The following is a 20,495-nucleotide window of genomic DNA, read 5'->3' as shown; positions in this document are numbered from 1 at the left end:
GGCATATGTCTTAAAGGGATTCTTTTGGCTATGTGAATACACACATGTCCCTGTTCACATGGCCAAGTTAGTTCTCTTCGCCCTAAACAGCCCCTCAGTTGTTCCCAAGAACGCTTCTGTACTGCCGTTAGATTACTGCATGCTGTGAGAACAAAACTTCAAAATTGTCACCCTTGCACAGCAGTCCTTAAGAACCCTGATATACAGCAGTGTTGAAGATTTGGTTGAGGACTTTGTTCTCAAAAGACAGGCATGGTTTAGTTCAGAGCCAGTTGGCAATTCTGACAAGACAAATTTTGTGGTACTGCAGAAGATTTCAAGCAGAAATTTTGTAGAGAAGTGTCCCTGAAACAGGCATGATAAATCTGAATGCAAAGATAAGGAATTTCTGGTTTTAACTTTTTTTTGCATAACTTAAAGGACTTCTTTACTTCCTGTTTTATATGCCACTATTTTCTTTTCTCAGAACAATGACTGATACACTGTAGATGTTCAATAAATATTGTAAATTAAGTTGATGTATCATTCCACAGTTATGTACTGAATGCTCTGTGTATGTAAGGCAATATGCTAAGTTTTAGAGGCGATGTATATTGAAAGTGTCCTGTCTTCAGAGAAGTTTGCAATCTAATTTGGTTTAAGAGATTTACAGGACTATTAACATGATTGAAGGAAGAATTGGTGTTTATTGGATGTCGGCTCTGAGCCAGGCCCTGTGCTGTGTTGTTCATATACTTTCTCTTGTTAATGCTTGTTACAGACATACAAATGATAACAACGTTATTATCTCCACTGTACGGAAAAAGGAAACTGAATTTTAACTTTATGATGTGACTAAGATGTCAAGACTGAGAAATGAACTCAGTCTGACTTGCTTTATTAACCATAGGTAATAGTTGTCTCCAAGGCATTAGTGGTGTTAAGCCCTATGATTTTCCCTTAGAAAAGGGAAAGACCTCTTACTGTTGTGTCCTTGGGGGAAAGTTCCTGAAGGAGGTGGGCTGATGAGGCAATAAAGAAAAGAGTGAGCAAGCCATTCCCGAGGCGCACGAGGAGTGCCAAAGTGGAACCAGTCAAAAAATGCAAAGCACTTGGCAGAGAATATTAAAAGGCAATTACAGTTTTAAAATTCCAGTTAAATTTTAGGTATATGTGATATTGTCCTGTCACATATATATATTTAGGCTTTCATTCTTTAATTTTCTTTTTTTTTTAATTTTTATTTAAGTATTTATTTTATTTATTTTTAAGCCCCAACATGGGGCTGGAACTCCCAACCCTGAGATCAAAAGTTGCATGCCCTTCTGAGCCAGCCAGGCACCCCTAATTTTGATTTCTAAAATCAGGAGTAGTTTCTGAATTTTAAAATTTACCTGTATAAGTTACTTTAGCTGATATAATTTTATGGATTCATCTTTTTTCAAGATTTCAACTTTTGCAAAAGGACATTGAATGCCAGGAAACCAGAGAATTTTCGAGTTTATGCTAACCCAGCGGGAGGTATATGTATGTGGGGAGGGGCCTTGGAGGAAGGGAAGGGAGAAGGAAATGAAGCAGCAGGAAATGGAGAATGAGCAAGAATTAAATTCTCACACTTCAATGTTGGAAAACAGTTCTTCATGGAAAGAATGTGCAGTATCTGCTTAAAGTGAAGCCATTTCTGTCTCTATCATAACATTATAGTATATGGACATATATATCGACACATTTATTTTAATTATATTTGGGGCGCCTGAGTAGCGCAGTCAGTTAAGCATCCGACTCTTGGTTTCGGCTCTGGTCCTGATCTCTGTCAGGCTCTGTGCTCAGCAGGGAGTCTGCTTTGAGATTCTCTCTCTCTCTCCCCTTCTGCCCCTCCCCACCTCTCTCTCTTTCAAAAAAAAAAAAACAACCTTTAAAAAATTATATATATACTTATATACATATAAATTTATTTCTATACCTGTGTCCCAAGACACATTGTATGCCATTAGAGAGAGTTAGTTCCCTGCTACCTCTTTTTTTTTTTTTTCCTCCACTCTCTCCAGTCCTTTCACTGTCTTCCATCTCCCATAGAGCAAGAAGAATAAACCCAATATATTGCATGCTGTGAACATTTTAAATGACAAGATAAATGCCAAGGGAGTATACCAGTACCAGCAGGGTATTTCCAGATCTTAGGGTTTAAATACTTTAACCTTTAGATGCAAGTACTTCCTTATCTCTGATTGACCTGTGTTCTTTTGTTTCTAACAGTTTTTTAGTAAGTACTTTATATATGTTCCTAAAAATATATATGATACTGTCTTAGTGCATGTACCCTTCTTTAATGCAAATTCCTTTTTCAAGTTGGAACTAGACTCATAGAGAAGAACGCTCTGAGAAGAGAAGGCATGTGCTGATAGCTGTTCATAACTGAATTTTGTCCTTATCCCTCTGAGTTTTGAGATCTTTGTTGACATTGACCTTAAATTGTTACTTCCTAAAAATCACTGTATCAGTTACAAATTACATTTTACTGCTATGATAGATGCCACACTACAAAGATGAAACACAACAAGATTTATTCTTTCACATAAAAGAACCCCAGAGGGTAAGCAGCTGACAATGAGCTTAGTAGCTCTGTGCAATCAACTAAGACCAACGCTTCTTCGCTTCTTCGGTCTTTCTGCTCTGTCATCCATAGTGAGTCATTTCCTGCGGGTTTACAAGGTGGCTGCTGCATCTCCATCTCAAAGTAGTTCCCAGAAAGGAGAGAAGAGGAAGGGGAGAAAAGCAAAAGAAAAGGCCCATTACAGAATGCCTGTCCCACATCTGATTGAGGGACTTTCCTAACAGAACTACTCAGTGCTTTTACATCTATCTCAGTGACCAGAATTAAATATGTGGTCATACCAACCTGCAAGAGAAACTTGAAAAATGTCCTATTTTAATGGGCATATTGTCACCTTGAAAAAAAAATTGGGAATCTTTAAGAAAAAATGGGTGGGCAGTTCAGCATCTGCCTTCGGCTCAGGTCTCGATCCCAGGGTCCTGGGATGGAGCTCTGCATTGGGCTCCTTGCTCAGCGGGGAGCCTGCTTCCTCCTCTGCCTGCCACTCCCACTGCTTGTGCGTGCGAGCGCTCTCTCTCTCTCTCTCTCTCTCTCTCTTACTTCATGTCTTTACCATGTCTGTGAAGATGGCATAAATACTTACTACCTGTGATTTTGGTTAAATACCTAATATCAAGCCTCAATCTGCACACAGGATTCTGGTGGTAGTATATATGGAATTTTCATTAGTCTTTAAACTCCACGTGAGCAAGGATTGTGTACTCCTAATATACTCCATGTCAAGGATGATATTTGATGCATGGAAGTACCCCCCTTTTTTTTAATTAATGCAAAGTCACACTTCTGGCATGGTTTGAAGCAGTTATATCTGAATTCAGAAACTGGGCTTTGAATCCTGTTGCCTTCCCTTGTTTTTTCTTTTTGTCAAAATGCCTTGCTTTGCTTTTTATTCGTTATGTTGCATTTTTCAGTAGTGTTTTTTTCCCCTCAAATAGTTTGTTTGAAAGCTTCATAGAATATTTTTTTTTTTTGCAAGCAACAGAAACCCAATTAAAATAAGCTCAAAAAATATTTAAAAAATGTATTGCAGGGATACTGGGGTTTATCAATTCAAGGATAGTAGTATGCTGGGATCCTAGGAGCAACTGGAAACTACTCCAGCAGCGTCAGCACTTTCTGATCCATTCATCTGTACCTCTCTTTGCATTTATATATTCCTCTCTCTTTCTGCATTTTGTCATTTTATGATTTGCTCTTCCCAAAACAGTGTACATTTTCAGCACCCAAACTTTGCATGTTTAATTGCATCTTCAGCAATTAAAAAGCAGTGTCACGGCACCTGGGTGACTCAGTTGGTTCGGCGTCTGACTCTTGATTTTTGGGTCAGGGTCATGATCTCAGGGTTGTGAGATCGAGCCCCACATTAGGCTCAAGTGCTGGGTGTGGACGCTGGTTAAGATTCTCTCTCTCTCCCTCTGCCCCCACTGCACTCCCACTCCCTCCCATCCCTCTCTCTAGCTCTCTCAAAAAAAAGCGGGGGTAGTATCTCATGGTTACATTTCCAAGAAGAACTGAGTGGGTGAGGAGCCTGTCTCTGGGGAATACATGGAGAGGAAGGGGACTGTGTCAACTTGGCTAGACTCTAATTCCCAATTATTCAGTCGAACACTAAGTGTTGCTATATACTTTGTAGGTGTGATTAAAGTTTGCAATTGGTGGGGCACCTGGGTGGCTCAGTTGGTTAAGCATCTGCCTTCGGCTCAGGTCATGATCTCAGGGTCCTGGGATCAAGCCCCACATCAGGCTCCCTGCTCAGCGGGGAGCCTGCTTCTCCCTCTGCCTCTGCCCTGACTCGTGCATGTGTGTGTGCGCTCTGTCAGATAAATAAAATCTTAAAAAAAAAAAAATTGAAATTGGTTGACTTTAAGGGATATTAGCCTAAATTGGGTGGGCCTGAGATTTGCAAGCCATTGATGATCTCAAGACCTACACCCAGGACCCCTAATTGCTTCTAGACCTAGAACCAAACTCAGTTTCCAGCAGACCCCAAACAATGAGATACAAAGTATAGCCCATGAAGCTCTGTATTACACGATAAAAGAATGGTACACTTTTTCCAATTTATAATGACAGAAATCTGGAAAATATGTGTGCTAATGGATCCTAAGGATATGAGATCATGGTGGAAGGAACATAAAGTTGGATCGGGTTGAATCTTCTGATATAGACTCACTAAGCAGAGATTCCGGAGTCAGTGCTTTAGCTTGAGGTATTAGAAATGGTTCCAACAGTTTGCTAGTTCTAGGACTGAAATTCTAAGGTAACCTTTGCCAGAACTGCTTTATCATACTTGAGAGGAAAATATCCAAAGGCTTAGGGAGATAGGAGTGAATTTATCAGGTAAGAACTGCTCATGTGTCCTGGATGGTCCAGAGGACATACTTGCCACTAAAACTGAGTAAAAGATTTGTGAGTAGGGTCTCAAAATCCCTGAAAAGGCCTGTGGTGGTTTTTGTCTATAAAGCCTAAATTACAGTGGGAACTGCTCCCATCAAACTAGATTCCCTAAAAACAACGGGGATGTCAGAATTGCATAAGCCTGATAGTGACATTTAATCAGCAAAAATAAGGTGGATGTTTTAACTTAATAGACAGTGGAGTCAAAGCAGCAAGAGTATCTGACTCAGACAGTGGTATGGCAGTGGTGAGTGGAATATGGTGACCTTAAGCTCAGGTCATGATCCTGGAGTCCTGGGATTGAGTCCCACATCAGGCTCCCTGCTCAGTAGGGAGTCTGCTTCTCCCTCTGACACTCTTCTCTCTCGTGCTCTCTCTCTCTCTCTTATTCTCTCTCTCTCAAATAAATAAAATCTTTAAAAAAAAAAAAGAAATAGAAGGAAAGGCTGCTAAATTCCTATTTGAACTGTATAAGCAAAGAGTTGTAGGTCAGGTGCACAGAAGTCCATCTTGAATCAGTGAAACAGTGAGTCATGGCCCCTCAATCAGCTCCCAGACTTGAGCCACTTTAGAGATGTAGAACTCTACTTGAGGAAGGACCCTGTGATACTTCCAAAGATGTGTACTGTTAGGCTTTCTCCCAGGCAAAGGACCTATGGCCACTTACCAGAATGACAGCTCTGGAGAAAGAAATGATACTTTTGAGGATTGATGGACATTGTCTTTGAACTGAAATTAATTCCTGGAGACACAACGTCACTGTGTCTGCCATTCAGAATGGGGGCTTATTGAGGTCAGGTGCTCAGAATGTTAGCTCTGATCCATCTCATAGTCCAGTTGCTTACGGAACACACACTGTTGTTATTTCCTCAGTTCCAGAATATATCATTGCAATAGACATACTCAGCAACTGGCAGAACTTCCATCTTGGTTCTCCAAACAATGGAGTGATACCTATTATGGTGGGAGAGACCAAGTGGAATCTACTAGAACTGCCTTTACCTAAGAAAAAAAGTAAAGCTAAAGCCATGCTCCATTCCTGGGGACTGCAGGGATTGCCCTCATCAAGGAGTGAAGGATGTGATGTGGTAATTCCTACCATCTCCATTCAACTTTATTTTGACTAGTGCAAAAAACAGATCTCGGAGAATGACAGTAGGTAATCATAAGCTTAAGCAGGTGGTAGACTCCAGTTGCAACTGCTGTTTCATATGTGTAACATTTTATTGCTTGAGCAAATCGGCATATCCCCTAAAACTGGTATACAGCTATCCCACCAGAAGTACTGCTTTCAGCCGGCAAGACAAGCAATACTCTTCACTGTCTTACTTCACAGGTATATCCGCTCTCCAGCCCTGAATCATAATTTACCTCATGGGTTACCTTGATTGCCTTTCCCTTCCACAAGATATTATGCTGGTTCATTCTATGGATATTCTGATTGGACCTGGTGAGCAGATTATACTTGATATATTATTTGATAAATAATATATCAAGTATAGTGTCAGACACTGAGAAATCCAACAAAAATCAGGACCCTGTCATCTTAGGTATATTTCTAGGGGTCCATTGGTGTGGGGCATGTTAAAATATCCCTCCCAAGGTGAATGATAAGTAGCTGCATCTGGCCTTTCTTAAAATAAATAAGTGCAAAACCTAATGGTTTTGCCCTCCCTGGCCCTCCCAGCGTGGGCCCCTCAGCTGAAGAAAGAATGGAGTGTGAGGGCAGTAGCCCTGAGCCAGAACCCCCAGGACCAGCTCCCCAGCTGCCCCTGGCCGTGGCCACAGACAACTTCATCAGCACTTGTTCCTCAGCCTCCCAGCCCTGGTCCCCTAGATCAGGACCTGTCCTTAACAACAACCCCCCGGCTGTGGTGGTGAACTCCCCACAGGGCTGGGCTGGGGAGCCGTGGAACCGGGCCCAGCATAGCCTGCCCCGGGCAGCAGCCCTGGAGCGGACAGAACCCTCACCGCCCCCTTCAGCTCCCCGGGAGTCTGATGAGGGGCTGCCCTGCCCTGGCTGCTGTCTTGGCCCTTTCAGCTTTGGCTTCCTGTCCATGTGCCCCCGCCCCACACCAGCTGTTGCCCGCTACCGCAACCTGAACTGTGAGGCGGGCAGTCTCCTCTGCCACCGAGGGCACCATGCCAAGCCTCCCACACCCGGCCTGCAGCTGCCCGGGGCGCGCTCTTAACAGTGGGGCCTGTGGTCTCTGGCCTCTAACTTTGGCCTTCAGGAAGCCCTGTGAGGACTGAGCACACATGTTGGACAGTGCCAGCCCCAGATGGGCTGACCGGCTCTGCTCCCCATGTAGGGGAGCCTCAGCATGGATTCAAGGGACGGAACATTTCCTATCCAGCCCCTGGGTTTGCTCTTCTGTGGGCGATCACTGAACCAGACAAAGCATTGCTGACAAAAAAAAAAAAAAAAAAAAAATGGGATATGGAAACATATTCTTAATTTGTTTATGCCACTTTGAACCATTTACCAAGTGACCAAAACTGTTCATTTTGAGTGGGGCCCAGAACAAGAGAAGGTTCTGAAACCGGTCCGGACTGCCATGCAAACTGTTTTAACATTTGTAGCATATAATCCAGTAAATCTAGTGTGCTGGCATCACTAGGTTAATCATAGTATGACCCTTAGGTCTTTGGAACAGAGCCGAGTCATTCTCTAGAGATAACTGTGCTCAATTTGAGAAAGCACTTCTGGTTTACTGTGGGCCTTAGGAGAAAAGCTTACTCACAGTTCACCAGATTACCAGGCAACCTGTGGTGCCCTGTGAAATGGTGATTTCAACAGATTTTACTAATCAAATGTATGACATTACCCATTTCTGGATACCAGTCAGCTTTTTTCCATAGCCACTCTTCTCAGTACCCAATGAGCTTCTGAACAAAGTGATCATGGTAGCAGGTATGGAGATTTTGCATGGAGGTAGCAACCATGAATTAGGTGTTGTCTGAGCCTTCACCACAAATTTGGGCATGGCAAGCAGTACAATGGAAGTGGTATATACAAGATGAGGTTTCAGTAGGCCCTGAAGGCATAAGTAAGTTGCATAAAGTGGCCCAAATGCCCTTTGGTCCTCACTCATGCTCCATTACCTTTACTTTTGCAGTCCACACCCATATTCTCATGGAAAGTTCTCTGTGGATAGTTCACTGAAGAGGAAAAAATGGTTCTCTTATGGATGGTTCTGCATGATAACCAACTATCCCCTAAGGTGGACGGCTGTAGGACTATGTCCTAGACATCCCCGAGAAGATAATTTTGAAGGGAAATCCTGATGGCAGAATCCTAAGCAGTACACCTGGTTTTTCCTTTTGCCTGGAAGGAGAAATGACCAGAGGCACAAGACTATAGCAACTCATTGGCTGTGGTTAGTCATTTGGCTAGATGGTCAGGATTTAGAAGGAACATGACTGGGAAAACCGGTGACAAGATTTGGGGAAGAGGCATGTGCACAGGTTATTAGGAAGGGGAAAAGAATATGAAAATGCTTGCATCCCCTATGACTGCTCATGAAATGCTGACCTCAGAAGATTTTTAAAATCAAGTGGGTAAAAGTACCCATTTCTTTGACTATAAGTCAACCTCTTTCCCTAGCCACCTGTCATTGCCCACTGGGTTCATGAGCAGATTGACCATAGTGGCAGGGATGGAATTTTTACATAGTGTTAGCAACACAGACTTAGACTCATCAAGTCGGGTCTGACTACAGCTACTGCTGATTGTCTGTTCCAGAAACAGAGAATAAAACTAGGCACCCTAGAATAAAACTGGATCCCCAAATTGACAGCCAGCTACCTGGTGGTAGACTGATTACATTGGACAGCTTCTATCCTAGAAATAGCAATACTTTATTCCTACTGGAATAGACAGTTACTCGGGATATGGATTTACCTTTCTTGCGCTCAATACTTCTGCCAAAGCTACCACCCGTGGACTTATACAATGCCTCATTCACCTCCATGGTATTACACACAGCATTGCTTCTATTCAAGGAATTCATTGGATAGCAGATAAAATGTGGCAGTGGGCCCATGCCCATGAAAATCATTGATCTTACCATTTTTGCGTCATCCTAAAATGAATAGTAAAATAGCCTTCTGTTATGGTGCCAGACAGACGACAATACCTTATGGGACCTCTACAGTGCCATCCAGGGGGTTGCATGTGCTCTAAATTAGCATCTGTTATATGGTGCAGTTTCTTCCACAGCTTGCATTCATTTGGAAATGGGAGTGGTCCCATTCTGTATTACACTAACAAACACGTGACCTCCTATCCCCATGACCTTAGGTTTTATTGTTCTGGAGTCCTTAGTTCTGAAGGAAAGAATGTGTCCACAAGGAGATGCAACAGTACCACCCCTGAACTGGAAGCTGAGACTGCCTCTGAATTAATATGCAAAGATGAGAGTTCTAATATTATTGTCTTGGGCTGATTGATCCAGATTGCCAAGGGGAATTGGGTTGTTACTACACAATAGAAGTGAGGAAGAGTATGTCTGTAATACAGAACATTCCCTAGGGTATCTCCTGGTACTGTCATGTCCTATGATTGTAAAAGTACAATTCGGACAGGACGGCTAATGGCCCAGACCCTTGAAGAATGAAATTGGAATTTGTAGGGAAGAAAGTAGTTATAAATTCCTGCTACAACTTATGTGATCAGTTGCAGGAAGGAGGATTGTAATAGTTATGTGTATTTTTCTTATTTTTGTATACATACTTAAATATGTACACATATTAGATGTCCTATCTCTTATCCCCTTGTCATCTAGTGTAAGAGGTCTTTATAATAGTTAATATTATATCATAGTATTTAACTTAAAACATATCAAAGAAATATGAGCATCACCTCAAGACTTTTCATTCTCTTCTAGGGAAAGGATAGCCTGTTTTAAGATATGCAAGGTAGCTGTATCATGTTTTATGGAAGTATGACTTTGTTTTTGTTATTGTTTTTATTTGAGAATTAAATTTGGTTTAAGATGTGTATGTCTGCCAAGTTTACAAGGCACAGACTATGGCTGTTCATTTTGTGTTTTAACTTGGTAGGCTGTTGCCTTCAGTTACTCATTCAAACATTAATCTGGGTGTTGTGGTGATGAAATTCCACAGTCAATTGACTTTAAGTGAGATTATTCTAATTAATCTGGGTGAGCCCGGTTCAGTCTATTCAAAGACCTTAAAAGTAGAACAGAGTTTTTCTTGAAGAGAAATTCCACTGTAGACAGCAGGTTTAGCTTATGCCAGAGAGTTCCATCCTGCCCTTCCTAGAGCATGCCTTATGTTTCTGGGGACTTTTTTTGCCAGCCCCCACAAGCATATGAAGAAATTTTTTACAATTAATCTCATAAGACATATTTCCTACTAATCTGTATCTCTGTTCGTACTCTGGCCAAAAAAGGGACAAAATTACATTTCACATAATAGATGTTATAGTGGGAACCAAAACATAGAAAGGAGCAGGGAGCAATTTGAGAAATTTTATGGGGAATAAAGGGGGGGGTGGATCTGGGTTAGAGTGGAGGGAAGTGGAAAAGATGAACTGGTGAATGGTCTATAGGTTTTTATGACTTTTGTGCTGAGCCTGCAATCAACATTTATGATGCTTTATATTGTGTAGAAAATTATACATAGAAGGCCTGATCTTTTCACTATTTGCATGTACCTATCCATTTTTTTCCTACAAAATTCCCAAATTGTCCCCATTATTATTTAATTTAGCAGAGTAAGTATACTGATCAAAGTTTAAAAAAAAATTATCCTTGGCTTTAACCTTTTACTCATTCTCATAATCTCAGAAGTTTTAGTTTTCAACGGATCGGTTACAATGCATTTGAAGGGGCGACTGGTTGGCTCCGTTGGTTAAGCCCCTGTCTTTGGCTCAGGTTGTGATCCCAGCCTCCTGGGATCTAGGCCTGCGTCAGGCTCCCTGCTCAGTCAGGAGTCCGCTTCTTCCTCTCTCTCTTGCCCGCCCCCCTCCGCTCGCTCTCTTTCTCTCTCAAATAAATGGATAAAATCTTTAAAAAAAAAAAATGCAGTTGAAGTCTCTGTAAACACCTAGGGACATACTCCAGAGAATTTTGTTATTTAAAGAAAATATATTTAAGTTGGCCTGTAGGTCCTTTTAAATCTAAGTTTGTATTTTTTCATTCTGGACATTCCAATAAACATTATAACCATTCATCCATTATTTTCTAAGCTTTTTACTCTTCATGTATTCCTTTTATCTTTACATTTGCTGGAGTAAAATTGCTGCTGAATTTTCTGTTAATTTTTCTCAGCAATTGCATTTCCTTGGGGGAGCGGGGAGGGGGGGAAGCAAACGTCATGCTAGCTCAAGGCAAAATGAGCAGAGATCGCCCGTGTTTTCAGAAGCTTCATTACATAACAAACAGAAAAAGAAAATTAGGCTTAAGGAAAATTAAAGCAGTAGCAAAACAAAGTCTTTGACAGGAATTTTCTGCTGAAAGTTAATGTGTTCTTCTGAAATGCAAAATGAGTTTGCCAGACTGGTGAAGCTCTTTACAATTAAACATCAACAAAACAATTAGAATTTATTATTTGTGTTTTAAGTATATATCTTTAGGAAGGTGACTGGGAAAGAGAATGACGTAAGAAAGGCTGACAGGAAGGGGTAAAATCAGCAAGAAAGAGGAAACCTTAAATTTCTTCCACTTATTGGCTCCTATAAGTGCTGGAGGGGAAAAAAAGTTCTTGAAGTAGTAATATTCAATCTGTGGCAACTCAATGCATAATTCAGTCTGTCTCACAATAGGCTATCTGATTCACAGGAATCATTTTGAATGTTATCTTCTCAAACAGCAATTTTGCCTTTTGAAAAGCTAATTTCACATAGACTAGGATGCTTTTGCGGTCTGTCAACAATAACAGCAGAAAACAAAAGCAAGAAAGGGAGAGTGAAAGGTGGGGGAAGGGAGAGGGAAGATAAGGAAGGAAGGTAGTTAATTTACAGACCCTACGTATTAGGCCAGGTACTCTGACTTTAATCCATATTTTCTCTCCGTACATATGTTTCATCAACTTTGATATATTTTTGTGCCGTCTCTCATCCGTGGCTTTTAAAAGATTCACATAAAGCCTTTTGAAATTTACAGTTAGATCCATAATAATGTTCATAGCTTCAGATTAATACCTGTCTTGGAAGATGAACCTAAAGAAATATTAAAGACTGAAAACTATATACCTATTAAGCTATTACTATAGACTTATTTTTAATAGAAAAAAATTGGAAGAGAAATGGACATAGAAATGAGGGAACAGTTAGTAAACGGTGGTACACTAATACAGTGGTGTAGTATGCCCTTACTAAAATGATTATTGTAAACACTGTAGGAAAATGTTTATGGTAAGTTGAATGAAGTCAGTAGACAAACCTCTGCCTTGGTTGTAATTACTAAAGAAGCCATATGCTTGTGGAAGTGACTAAGGGGCCATGAGGAACTTAATACAGCTATTGTGTTTGAAAGTGGAATGGTGGGTAATATTTCAAAAAGTACATTTTATTAATAAGTGAAAATAAAGTTTTAACCCTTTTTTTTTTTTCAAAATTTTAATTTCTGAAAAGATAATCGGCACTCTTTTGGGACGTTAGTTTTCCAGAGCTCGCCCCCCTGGGCTAGCACTTACCTTTTACTTTACTCACATCTTTTCGTCTTTTGGCTCACTTGTCTGTTGTTACTGTTCTGATGTTTGATTGTATTTCTTCTCAAACCTGATTCATGACTTACCTCGACTCTCGTTTTAGAACGTTATCTTTAGATCCAAAAAAATACCTTTAGGGAGAGAAGAATAAGGACCGGAAGGAGAAAGCTGCTTCGTGCTCTCGAAGGCACAAAATTAAAAATCGGATGGACCCAGTCCCTTTCCAAAATAAAGTTTTGGTCAAGTAGGGTAAGATAGACCTAAATAATAATTATACACATATTTATAGTAGATAAGCACCATGAAGAGCTAGGATACAGGGAGCACATACCCACATGCACACGCGCGCAGACACGAGAAATACAGTCTTGAGTTTGGGTTCAAAGGAACGCATCCACAAATATCTGATTTTTTTTTTTAAAGGTTTTATTTATTTGACAAGAGAGACACAGCGAGAGAGGGAACACAAGCAGGGGGAGTGGGAGAGGGAGAAGCAGGCTTCCCGCGGAGCAGGGAGCCGATGGGGGACTGGATCCCAGGATCCCGGGATCATGACCTGAGCCGAAGGCAGATGCTTAACGACTGAGCCACCCAGGCGCCCCAAATATGATATTTAAGATCATTTATAAAAGACATACAGAAATTATCTAAGATGAAAAAAAGGAAGTGATTGTTAAAGGCTAAAGGAAACTTCTTGTTTGGCAGAGATATAAAAAAGAGAAAAAGGTGAAGAAACGAGGTCCTCAGTAGCTTAAGGAAGTATGAAAACTCCAATACTGTGATTGCGGCTCAGGGCATAGGAGTAAGGGAGAGTGTAGTGTTGTTAGATGTGACATTTAGGCATGATTTTATATGCCATGGTAAGAATTTAGGATTCTTCCTAAATTCTTTCCTTCCTAAAAGCAAGGAAAGTCACTGAAATGTTTTATGCAAGAAAACAAGAGATACTACTCATATATTGAAGGGACTATTTAGATGTTTTTTTGGAGAACCATCCGGAAGAAAGCTAGAGTGAATGTGCATCACTAAAAAGCTATTGCAGGAGACCAAGCAAGAAATCATTGTGGCTTAGACCAGGTGCTGCCATGAAGCTAGAGAAGTTTTGTATTGAAGAAATATTTTTGAGATAGAATTCACTGGGTTTGGTGACTAATGAGAAAGCAAAGGAATTTGGACTAAGACAGCGAAATTTGACCATTTAAGGTTTTGGTTAATACAAATCCAGGAAGGAGACTGGACAAGTGGCAGAGAGAGAGAAATAAGTTTTTAAAAGGCCTTCATGAAGCAGGGAGTTATTATGTATATGCTAGGTACTTCTGCCTACTTCCCTAGAAGGACGGTCCCAAACTAATTTAGAGTGCTATCAAGTTCGGTTTTACTTTCTATCCTGTGTTTGTAGAGACCAACTTTTCCAGAACAGTGGGGGTCTTCACTGCCTCCTGCCATAGGGACTCCTCACAAAAGTCTCCTCACGGGGAAGGATGGTCCTTACTTCTGTAGAGGCAGAAGGGGAGCAGGATGCATCAGACTTCCACTCCCTTGGTCTTTCCGTTCCAGTTAGGTTTCATGAGAATAGTATTCCAGAGTGCCAATTTCTGCTTGGAAGGCCCTGGGAAATCTTAAAATGGAGTTAAAACCAAGAAAGCCCAGAGATTAAACTTCCAGTTAACTTGGCTTTTGACTTACACAGCACGGGAGAAAACCTCTCTAACTTCAGCTTTAGGATGCTATGGGGCAACTGGGAGGCTTTCTGGAGGCTACAACTGGAACAGGCTCTGCCGGTTTCCCATCCCTCCTCCCCTGCTGCTGCTGCTCCTCCTCCTCCTCCTCCTCCTCCTCCTCCTCCTCCTCCTCTTTCAGTTCTTCCTCTGCCCTTTCCTTCAGGCTTCAAATAAGGGACAGGTTTCAGTGCATGTTAAAGTCTAGCAAAACTCCCTTCCTTTCTCGCTTGGTCTAATTGTCAAGAAGTCATGGCCCATTATTTCTCACTGCAACTCCTACTCAGAAGCATGACCCTAAAACTCAGCAGTTCTCCTTAGAGAAAATGCATGCTATAACGATTCTAAAGAAAAAATAGTTTCCCCAATTACCACCACCTAGGTTTCTCCCTTTTAACATGTATTTATTATCATTTAGAGTTGAGGGGAATTGTTTTTCTGCCACTTTGGAGTACAAAGACACAAAATAATTGAAGACATTCAGTGACTGCTTTTTGTTCTCGGGGGTCCATCACTTTATATGTTTATATTTATTTAAAGATTTCCTTAGAAATAAAGAAGACTAGCAAATATTTACTCAGCTGAGTTCTCCACAATCTTGGATACTATATCAAATATTGCAAAGAATAAAATGTTTTCATTGACTAGGTCCTGCGAGACTGCCCTGGAGTTACCTGGTGATGTGGTGGGTAGAAACCAGACCGGGGCCACTGAGAGTTAATGAGAGATGGGGAGAGAGGAACAGGGATTGTAGTCTGCACCTACCACAGGTGGCTAGGAAGAAGAGGAAAGAGAACAGTTGTTGAATGGTGAAAATCTCAATTTTTAATTTTAAGACGGAAGTCACCGAATAATATATAAAGATATAAATAAAAATCAAAGGGATAGTAAATAGAATATAAGCAGAAGATAAAAGAACAGAAAAACTGGGAATAAAAGGGTTAGGGGAGAAGCTGGGATTTAGAGCAAAACTGAGAGATTGCCTTCATTGGAGGAGGGATGCAATCTGGACTAAAGCGTGTATGAAATTACAGATGGCAGGTCTGCTGAGGTAGGTTTGGATTGTGTGTGCCAAGAATTGGAATTTTTTTTTTGGTCTTTGTTTTTTTAGTGAAATATGATGCAATGTCAAATGCTCAGAATGGATAAAATTTTAAAACGTTGCAGATGGTATTCAAGAAAGCTGATTAGAAAATACATTAGAATACCACAGTGAACTGAATGTGTATGCCCCCTCCCCAAATTCATCAGCTGAAACTTGATGCCCAATGTGATCGTTTTAGGAGGTGGGGCCCATGGGAGGTGATTAGGTCCTGAAAGCAGGGCCCTCCTGAATGGAATTAGTGCCTTTATAGAAGAGATTCCAGAGAGCTTTCTTGCCCCTCCTTCTGCTGGGTGAGGTTATGGTGAAAAGATGACCACCCATGAGGAAATCGGCTCTCACCAACACTGAACCTGAGGGTGCCATGATCTTCGACTTCCCAGCCTCCAGAACTGTGAGAAATAGCATTTGTTGTTTATAAGTCATTAGTTTATGGCATTTTTGTTTTAGCAGACCAAACAGACTGATGCTAAGGGATTACTGAAAGCCAAGTTGAAACTGGTGACCATCAATTTTCAGGTATAACAGGTTGCCTGCCCATTTGTAGGAGACTCTAGAGCAGTCCACAGCTACCCCATGCAATGTAGAAAAGAGAAAAATATATTCTCTTAACGTTGGTGTAGGAGTGAGTTTGAGTTGTGCCAACAAGTAAATACACATTATTACACTTCACTATATCTTCCTATAATCTAACATACTGTATTACACAGTATTACCACTATTACATTTTATTATATGACCTTATAAGGCAAAATCTTCTGATCAACCATGTTTGGGACGTAGCACTAATAGCATTCTTTTTGCAACTTTTCGTGACTAAGTGTCTGCCTCTGTGGTTTCTCAGCATATTCTTTGCATACTTTTATTATAGGACTTATCATAACATTATGATCTTTTTTTTGTTTGCTTCACTTCCTATTAGATAGTACATTTCATAAAGTCAGGAACCTCTTCTTCCAATTTTATATTCTTAGTACAGAGCACTGGGCCTAAGTTTTTAAGAAATGCTTGTTCAACAGAAATGAGTGAATCTATTCTCTACAATTGAAATACCTAAATCAAAAATTCTTAAACAATTATGTCCTTGCTTGTATATTTAAAACTTATTCATTGCTAAATTTTGGCTTAAAATAGTTTAATGTAGGGTTTTTATTTTGAAGTTGCAATGCACATGGACATGTACTCTGGTAAATGAAAAATTCTCTTCTATTTTTATTCCTGAAATTAAGTATAAACTATTATAATGTAGCGATTGCTACCATATGATCACCGTCATCCGCAATGTAAAACTATTATAATGAATCTAAAGTAGTGTTTGCAAACATATGTAAATTTACTTTAACCTGGTTATGAAAATGTAAAATACTTTGTCCTAATTCCAACAAGAACTATATGTTTCTATTTTGAGGGGAGATTGTATGCATTTCCAGCAAAGCAAGTAAGATGCTTGGCTTTGCTGAATGTAACTACATGCAAATAATGTTGACTGACTCACATTCTCTAAAATTAGTATAGAAGCTCTCTGTATTTTTTCATACTTCATGGTCTTTTTTTTAAGTATATGGATGGCAATGATGACTGGGGGATATTGACAAACAGGTTCATTTGTTGGAAGGCAAAAGAGATACTGTAGTGAAACAGTCCTCACATTCAGGTGAATTTTAATAAATATATATTTATCTCTGGGACTGGGCCCCAATATGCTTTTACTCTTCCTGCTTCTGTTTTTAGAGCTCTCTATCTAAAAAATACTGCTTTAAGGGCAGCACATTTATTTTGTATTTTAGGGAGAATAATCCTTATATATTATACCTGTTTGGGTTTTTTTCTGAAACAGAAAATTTTTGACTGTGGGTGATCTATAAGGATCATTTCTCAGTAAAATAATTTTAGGCAGTCAAGAAAATAGAAGTCTGCATCCCTTCCCTCAAGCCGACTTCAGAGCTTTAACATTAACAGAAGGAAGGAAACTGGAGCTGCAGCCCTCAGGCTAACTGTCACTGTTTTTTAATATCACGATCTGAAAGTTCAGTAGGGTCATCTGAGACTGGTTCTTGGGCTAATCCTAAGAAATGCCTTAGGATTGATGCTGTGGCTGATATGATCCATCCTCTCTGCCAAAGGCTTTGGGAGCTGCTTAAAGAAGTTAGATAGGCATATTTTTCAGAATGTTGATTACAAGTAATTTCAGTAATTAGAGAATGGAGAGGTATTTGTGGTAGTCTCCAGGCCCTTTAATCATCTGCTCTGAGTATAAACACATGTATGTCCAAAGAATAGGATAATACACTTAAGGGTTTAAAAAAATATGGTCTGCAATATTTTCATTTCTTGCCCATTTTCCTAATGAGATTCATTTGTACTGCATCTTTTGCATTCTTATTTTTGTCCTCAATCCATATAACCTTATTATTACCTATCATATTACAAGATAAATTGAGGAAAAATCCATTTCAACTTATTTTCAGGTAAGGCAAGTTTTTAAAATTTTAAAATATCTGAGTATATCAAACTCTTGAGTATATTAATCAGTTGTCAGGAAGCTTTATAAATCCAGTTTTTCACTTGAAACTACAGAAGATGTTAGTCGATTTTAGTTCCAAAATGGTAGGGTAAGCAGACCGCGCTAGGTTGCCACCACCACCATCGTGCTAGCCCCTCGGGTCTCAGCGAGGCTGGTGACACCCCAGAATGAGAGGCAAGCCAACTCAGGAGCAGACTGGATCCAGCTTCATTCAACATTACTACCAGTTATTTGATAAAGACAGAACCCGCCTAGGCACTATTTATGTTGACGCATCATGCCTTACATGGGAAGGACTGCAGTTCCAGGGGAAAACTGCTATTGTGGAGAAGTTGTCTAGTCTTCCATTCCAGAAAATCCAGCACAGCATCACAGGGTAGGACTGTCAGCCCTCTCCAGATAGCTGCATCATCAGCAAGGTTGTGGGCCAGCTGAAGGCTGATGAAGACCCTATCGTGGGGTTCCACCAGATGTTCCTATTAAAGACCATCAACGATGCTTGGGTTTGCACCAATGACATGTTCCAGCTTGCCCTGCACAACTTCAGCTGGCCTCCTCCCAGGCAGGCACTCACGCTCTTCCTCCTCCCTCCTCTTCCAGATACCGTTCACACTCCTCCAGATGCTCCAAATATCATACACAAATGAGTGGGGCCGCCGTGGGAGCAGGAGATATTGTGCATGATGTCTGGACTAGCTGCATCTGACAGGAGAAGTTTAGGTCCCACCAGCACAAGCCTTGGAAAGACTTAAGTAATGCAAAAGATTTTCTTTGTTTTGTTTTGTTTTTGTTCATTATTTTTAAATCTACTTACAAGTTGCTCTAGTAACCCAAAGAAGTGAAGGAGAAAGCTGCCTCATGTCCCAGATAGTGATTCGTTCAGATGTTTCAATGCCTCACGAAACAATAAAACCACAAAAATTTTCAATGTTTAAAAAAATAAAAATTTTTTAAAGTAGAGTAAGAACAGTGATATTTAACACAAGTTTAAAGATAAGATGATATGTACATTTAGTCAAAAGACTCCTAATTGGCAATAGGAAAGGGGATGGGGGCGGGGTGGGGAGTAGCATTTGAGCTTGTTTTTGTTACTGTTTTCTTTTGTGATTTTGCTCTGATTTTAACCTACTTTGGAAAAGAAAATCCTTTGGAAAGGAAAGAAATAAATGTTCCATAAATATTTTCTAAAACTAAAAGATTTCTCCTCAAAGATTTAGATCCTAAGACTTTTACTGTGAACCATATTTTAACAAACCAGAAGAATAATCTTATGGAAGGATGTTTTTTCCAATATCTTTGTTTAAAGCTGGGTACTTGTTGAAATAGTAGCTGCTCCGGGCACCTGGGTGGCTCGGGATCAAGTCCCGCATCTGGCTCCCCGCTTGGCAGGGAGTCTGCTTCTCCCTCTGACCCTCTCCCCTCTTGTGCTCTCTTTCTCATTCTCTCTCAAATAAATAAAATCTTTTAAAAAAATAGTAGCTGCTCCTATTGAGAATAGTTTACTAAGAAACAAAAGCATACTTTAAAATTATTATGAAATGTAACTCTTCTAAAAGAATGAGAGTAAGGAAAATAAGTATCATTTGATGAACTCACCATATATTAAAACTCACGTTGTGGGGCTCCTGGGTCTTACTAGAATCCTTCAAATATTATATTTTCTGGAAGATTAAGCAGAAAAAATATTAAATTATTTGCCCATTATCACATAGCTGAAGGATGTGAAGGACCTGAGATTCTGAGATTTCAACCTCCCAGTGTTGAATTTGAGTCAATTCCACCATAAATACATTTTTTTTTCTTGGCCCAAATGGCAACTTTTCTAATTGGAAAATGTAATTTATGAATTATTCAGTCAATTTCTTACATAATTTTTATAGAAAACATATAAAATACTGTAAGATAATGTCACCTGTAGTCATGAAATCCCTGTTTTAGTGCATATCCTTGTAATCTGTGTTCTATGTGGTGTTTGTGTGCCTGTCTGAATGTGTAACATCTCTAAGTTGAAAATGTATTTTTCTTGTGGTATCATTGAATTGTGTTCAGAATTTAATAGAAATTTTCAGTTATAGATATCTATTCTGAATTCTTCTATAAAGAAAGCCGTTCTTAAATTCGAACTTTTGTCATTTGAGTTTGGTTGAAAGTGAAGGACAATAGTACATCAGTTATTCAGTTCTCCACTTGCAGTTATTTTGCTGCTTGTTCTTCAGTAAACTGGTTATTTTTTCATGCCTTTATCTGTTTTACCTGTTATATAATAAATCTTCAGCTTTTCAAAAAGGGAGCATTTCTTGAAGTTTACTAATTTTTTAATAATGATACAGGCTTCCTTTTCTGAGCATGTTGGCCATTGGCTTTATCAGAATAATACCTTATAGCTGTTGAAGTTAGTATCTCATTTTCCTTCACATGCTAAAACTAAGTATAGATCTATTGCAAAAAAAATGATCTCTGCTTAGAACATTAATATGAAGAACT

At 39.9% G+C, this 20,495-nt stretch overlaps 1 protein-coding gene and 1 pseudogene across 1 annotated transcript; both read left to right on the top strand.

Annotated features, from left to right (window-relative positions):
• Positions 1-6,696: 6,696 nt before the first annotated feature.
• LOC112826330 (dual specificity testis-specific protein kinase 1-like) lies at positions 6,697-7,403 on the top strand. Its single transcript, XM_025874500.2, has one exon. It carries the CDS (start codon positions 6,703-6,705, stop codon positions 7,180-7,182), a length of 480 nt encoding a protein of 159 aa, XP_025730285.2. The 5' UTR covers positions 6,697-6,702; the 3' UTR covers positions 7,183-7,403.
• A 10,775-nt stretch (positions 7,404-18,178) lies between these two features.
• Positions 18,179-18,658, top strand: LOC112826328 (nuclear transport factor 2 pseudogene; annotated as a pseudogene).
• The last annotated feature ends 1,837 nt before the right edge of the window (positions 18,659-20,495 follow it).

This window comes from Callorhinus ursinus, unplaced genomic scaffold (genome assembly GCF_003265705.2).
Source record: "Callorhinus ursinus isolate GAN/ISIS: 27379988/994484 unplaced genomic scaffold, GSC_fseal_2.0 scaffold7, whole genome shotgun sequence".
Classification (NCBI taxonomy): Eukaryota; Metazoa; Chordata; class Mammalia; order Carnivora; family Otariidae; genus Callorhinus; species Callorhinus ursinus.
This window is presented reverse-complemented; position numbering and strand designations above follow the sequence as displayed.

Excerpts from the sequence above, each read along its gene's own strand:
- LOC112826330 (XM_025874500.2), top strand. The coding sequence starts at position 6,703 with ATGGAGTGTGAGGGCAGTAGCCCTGAGCCAGAACCCCCAGGACCAGCT.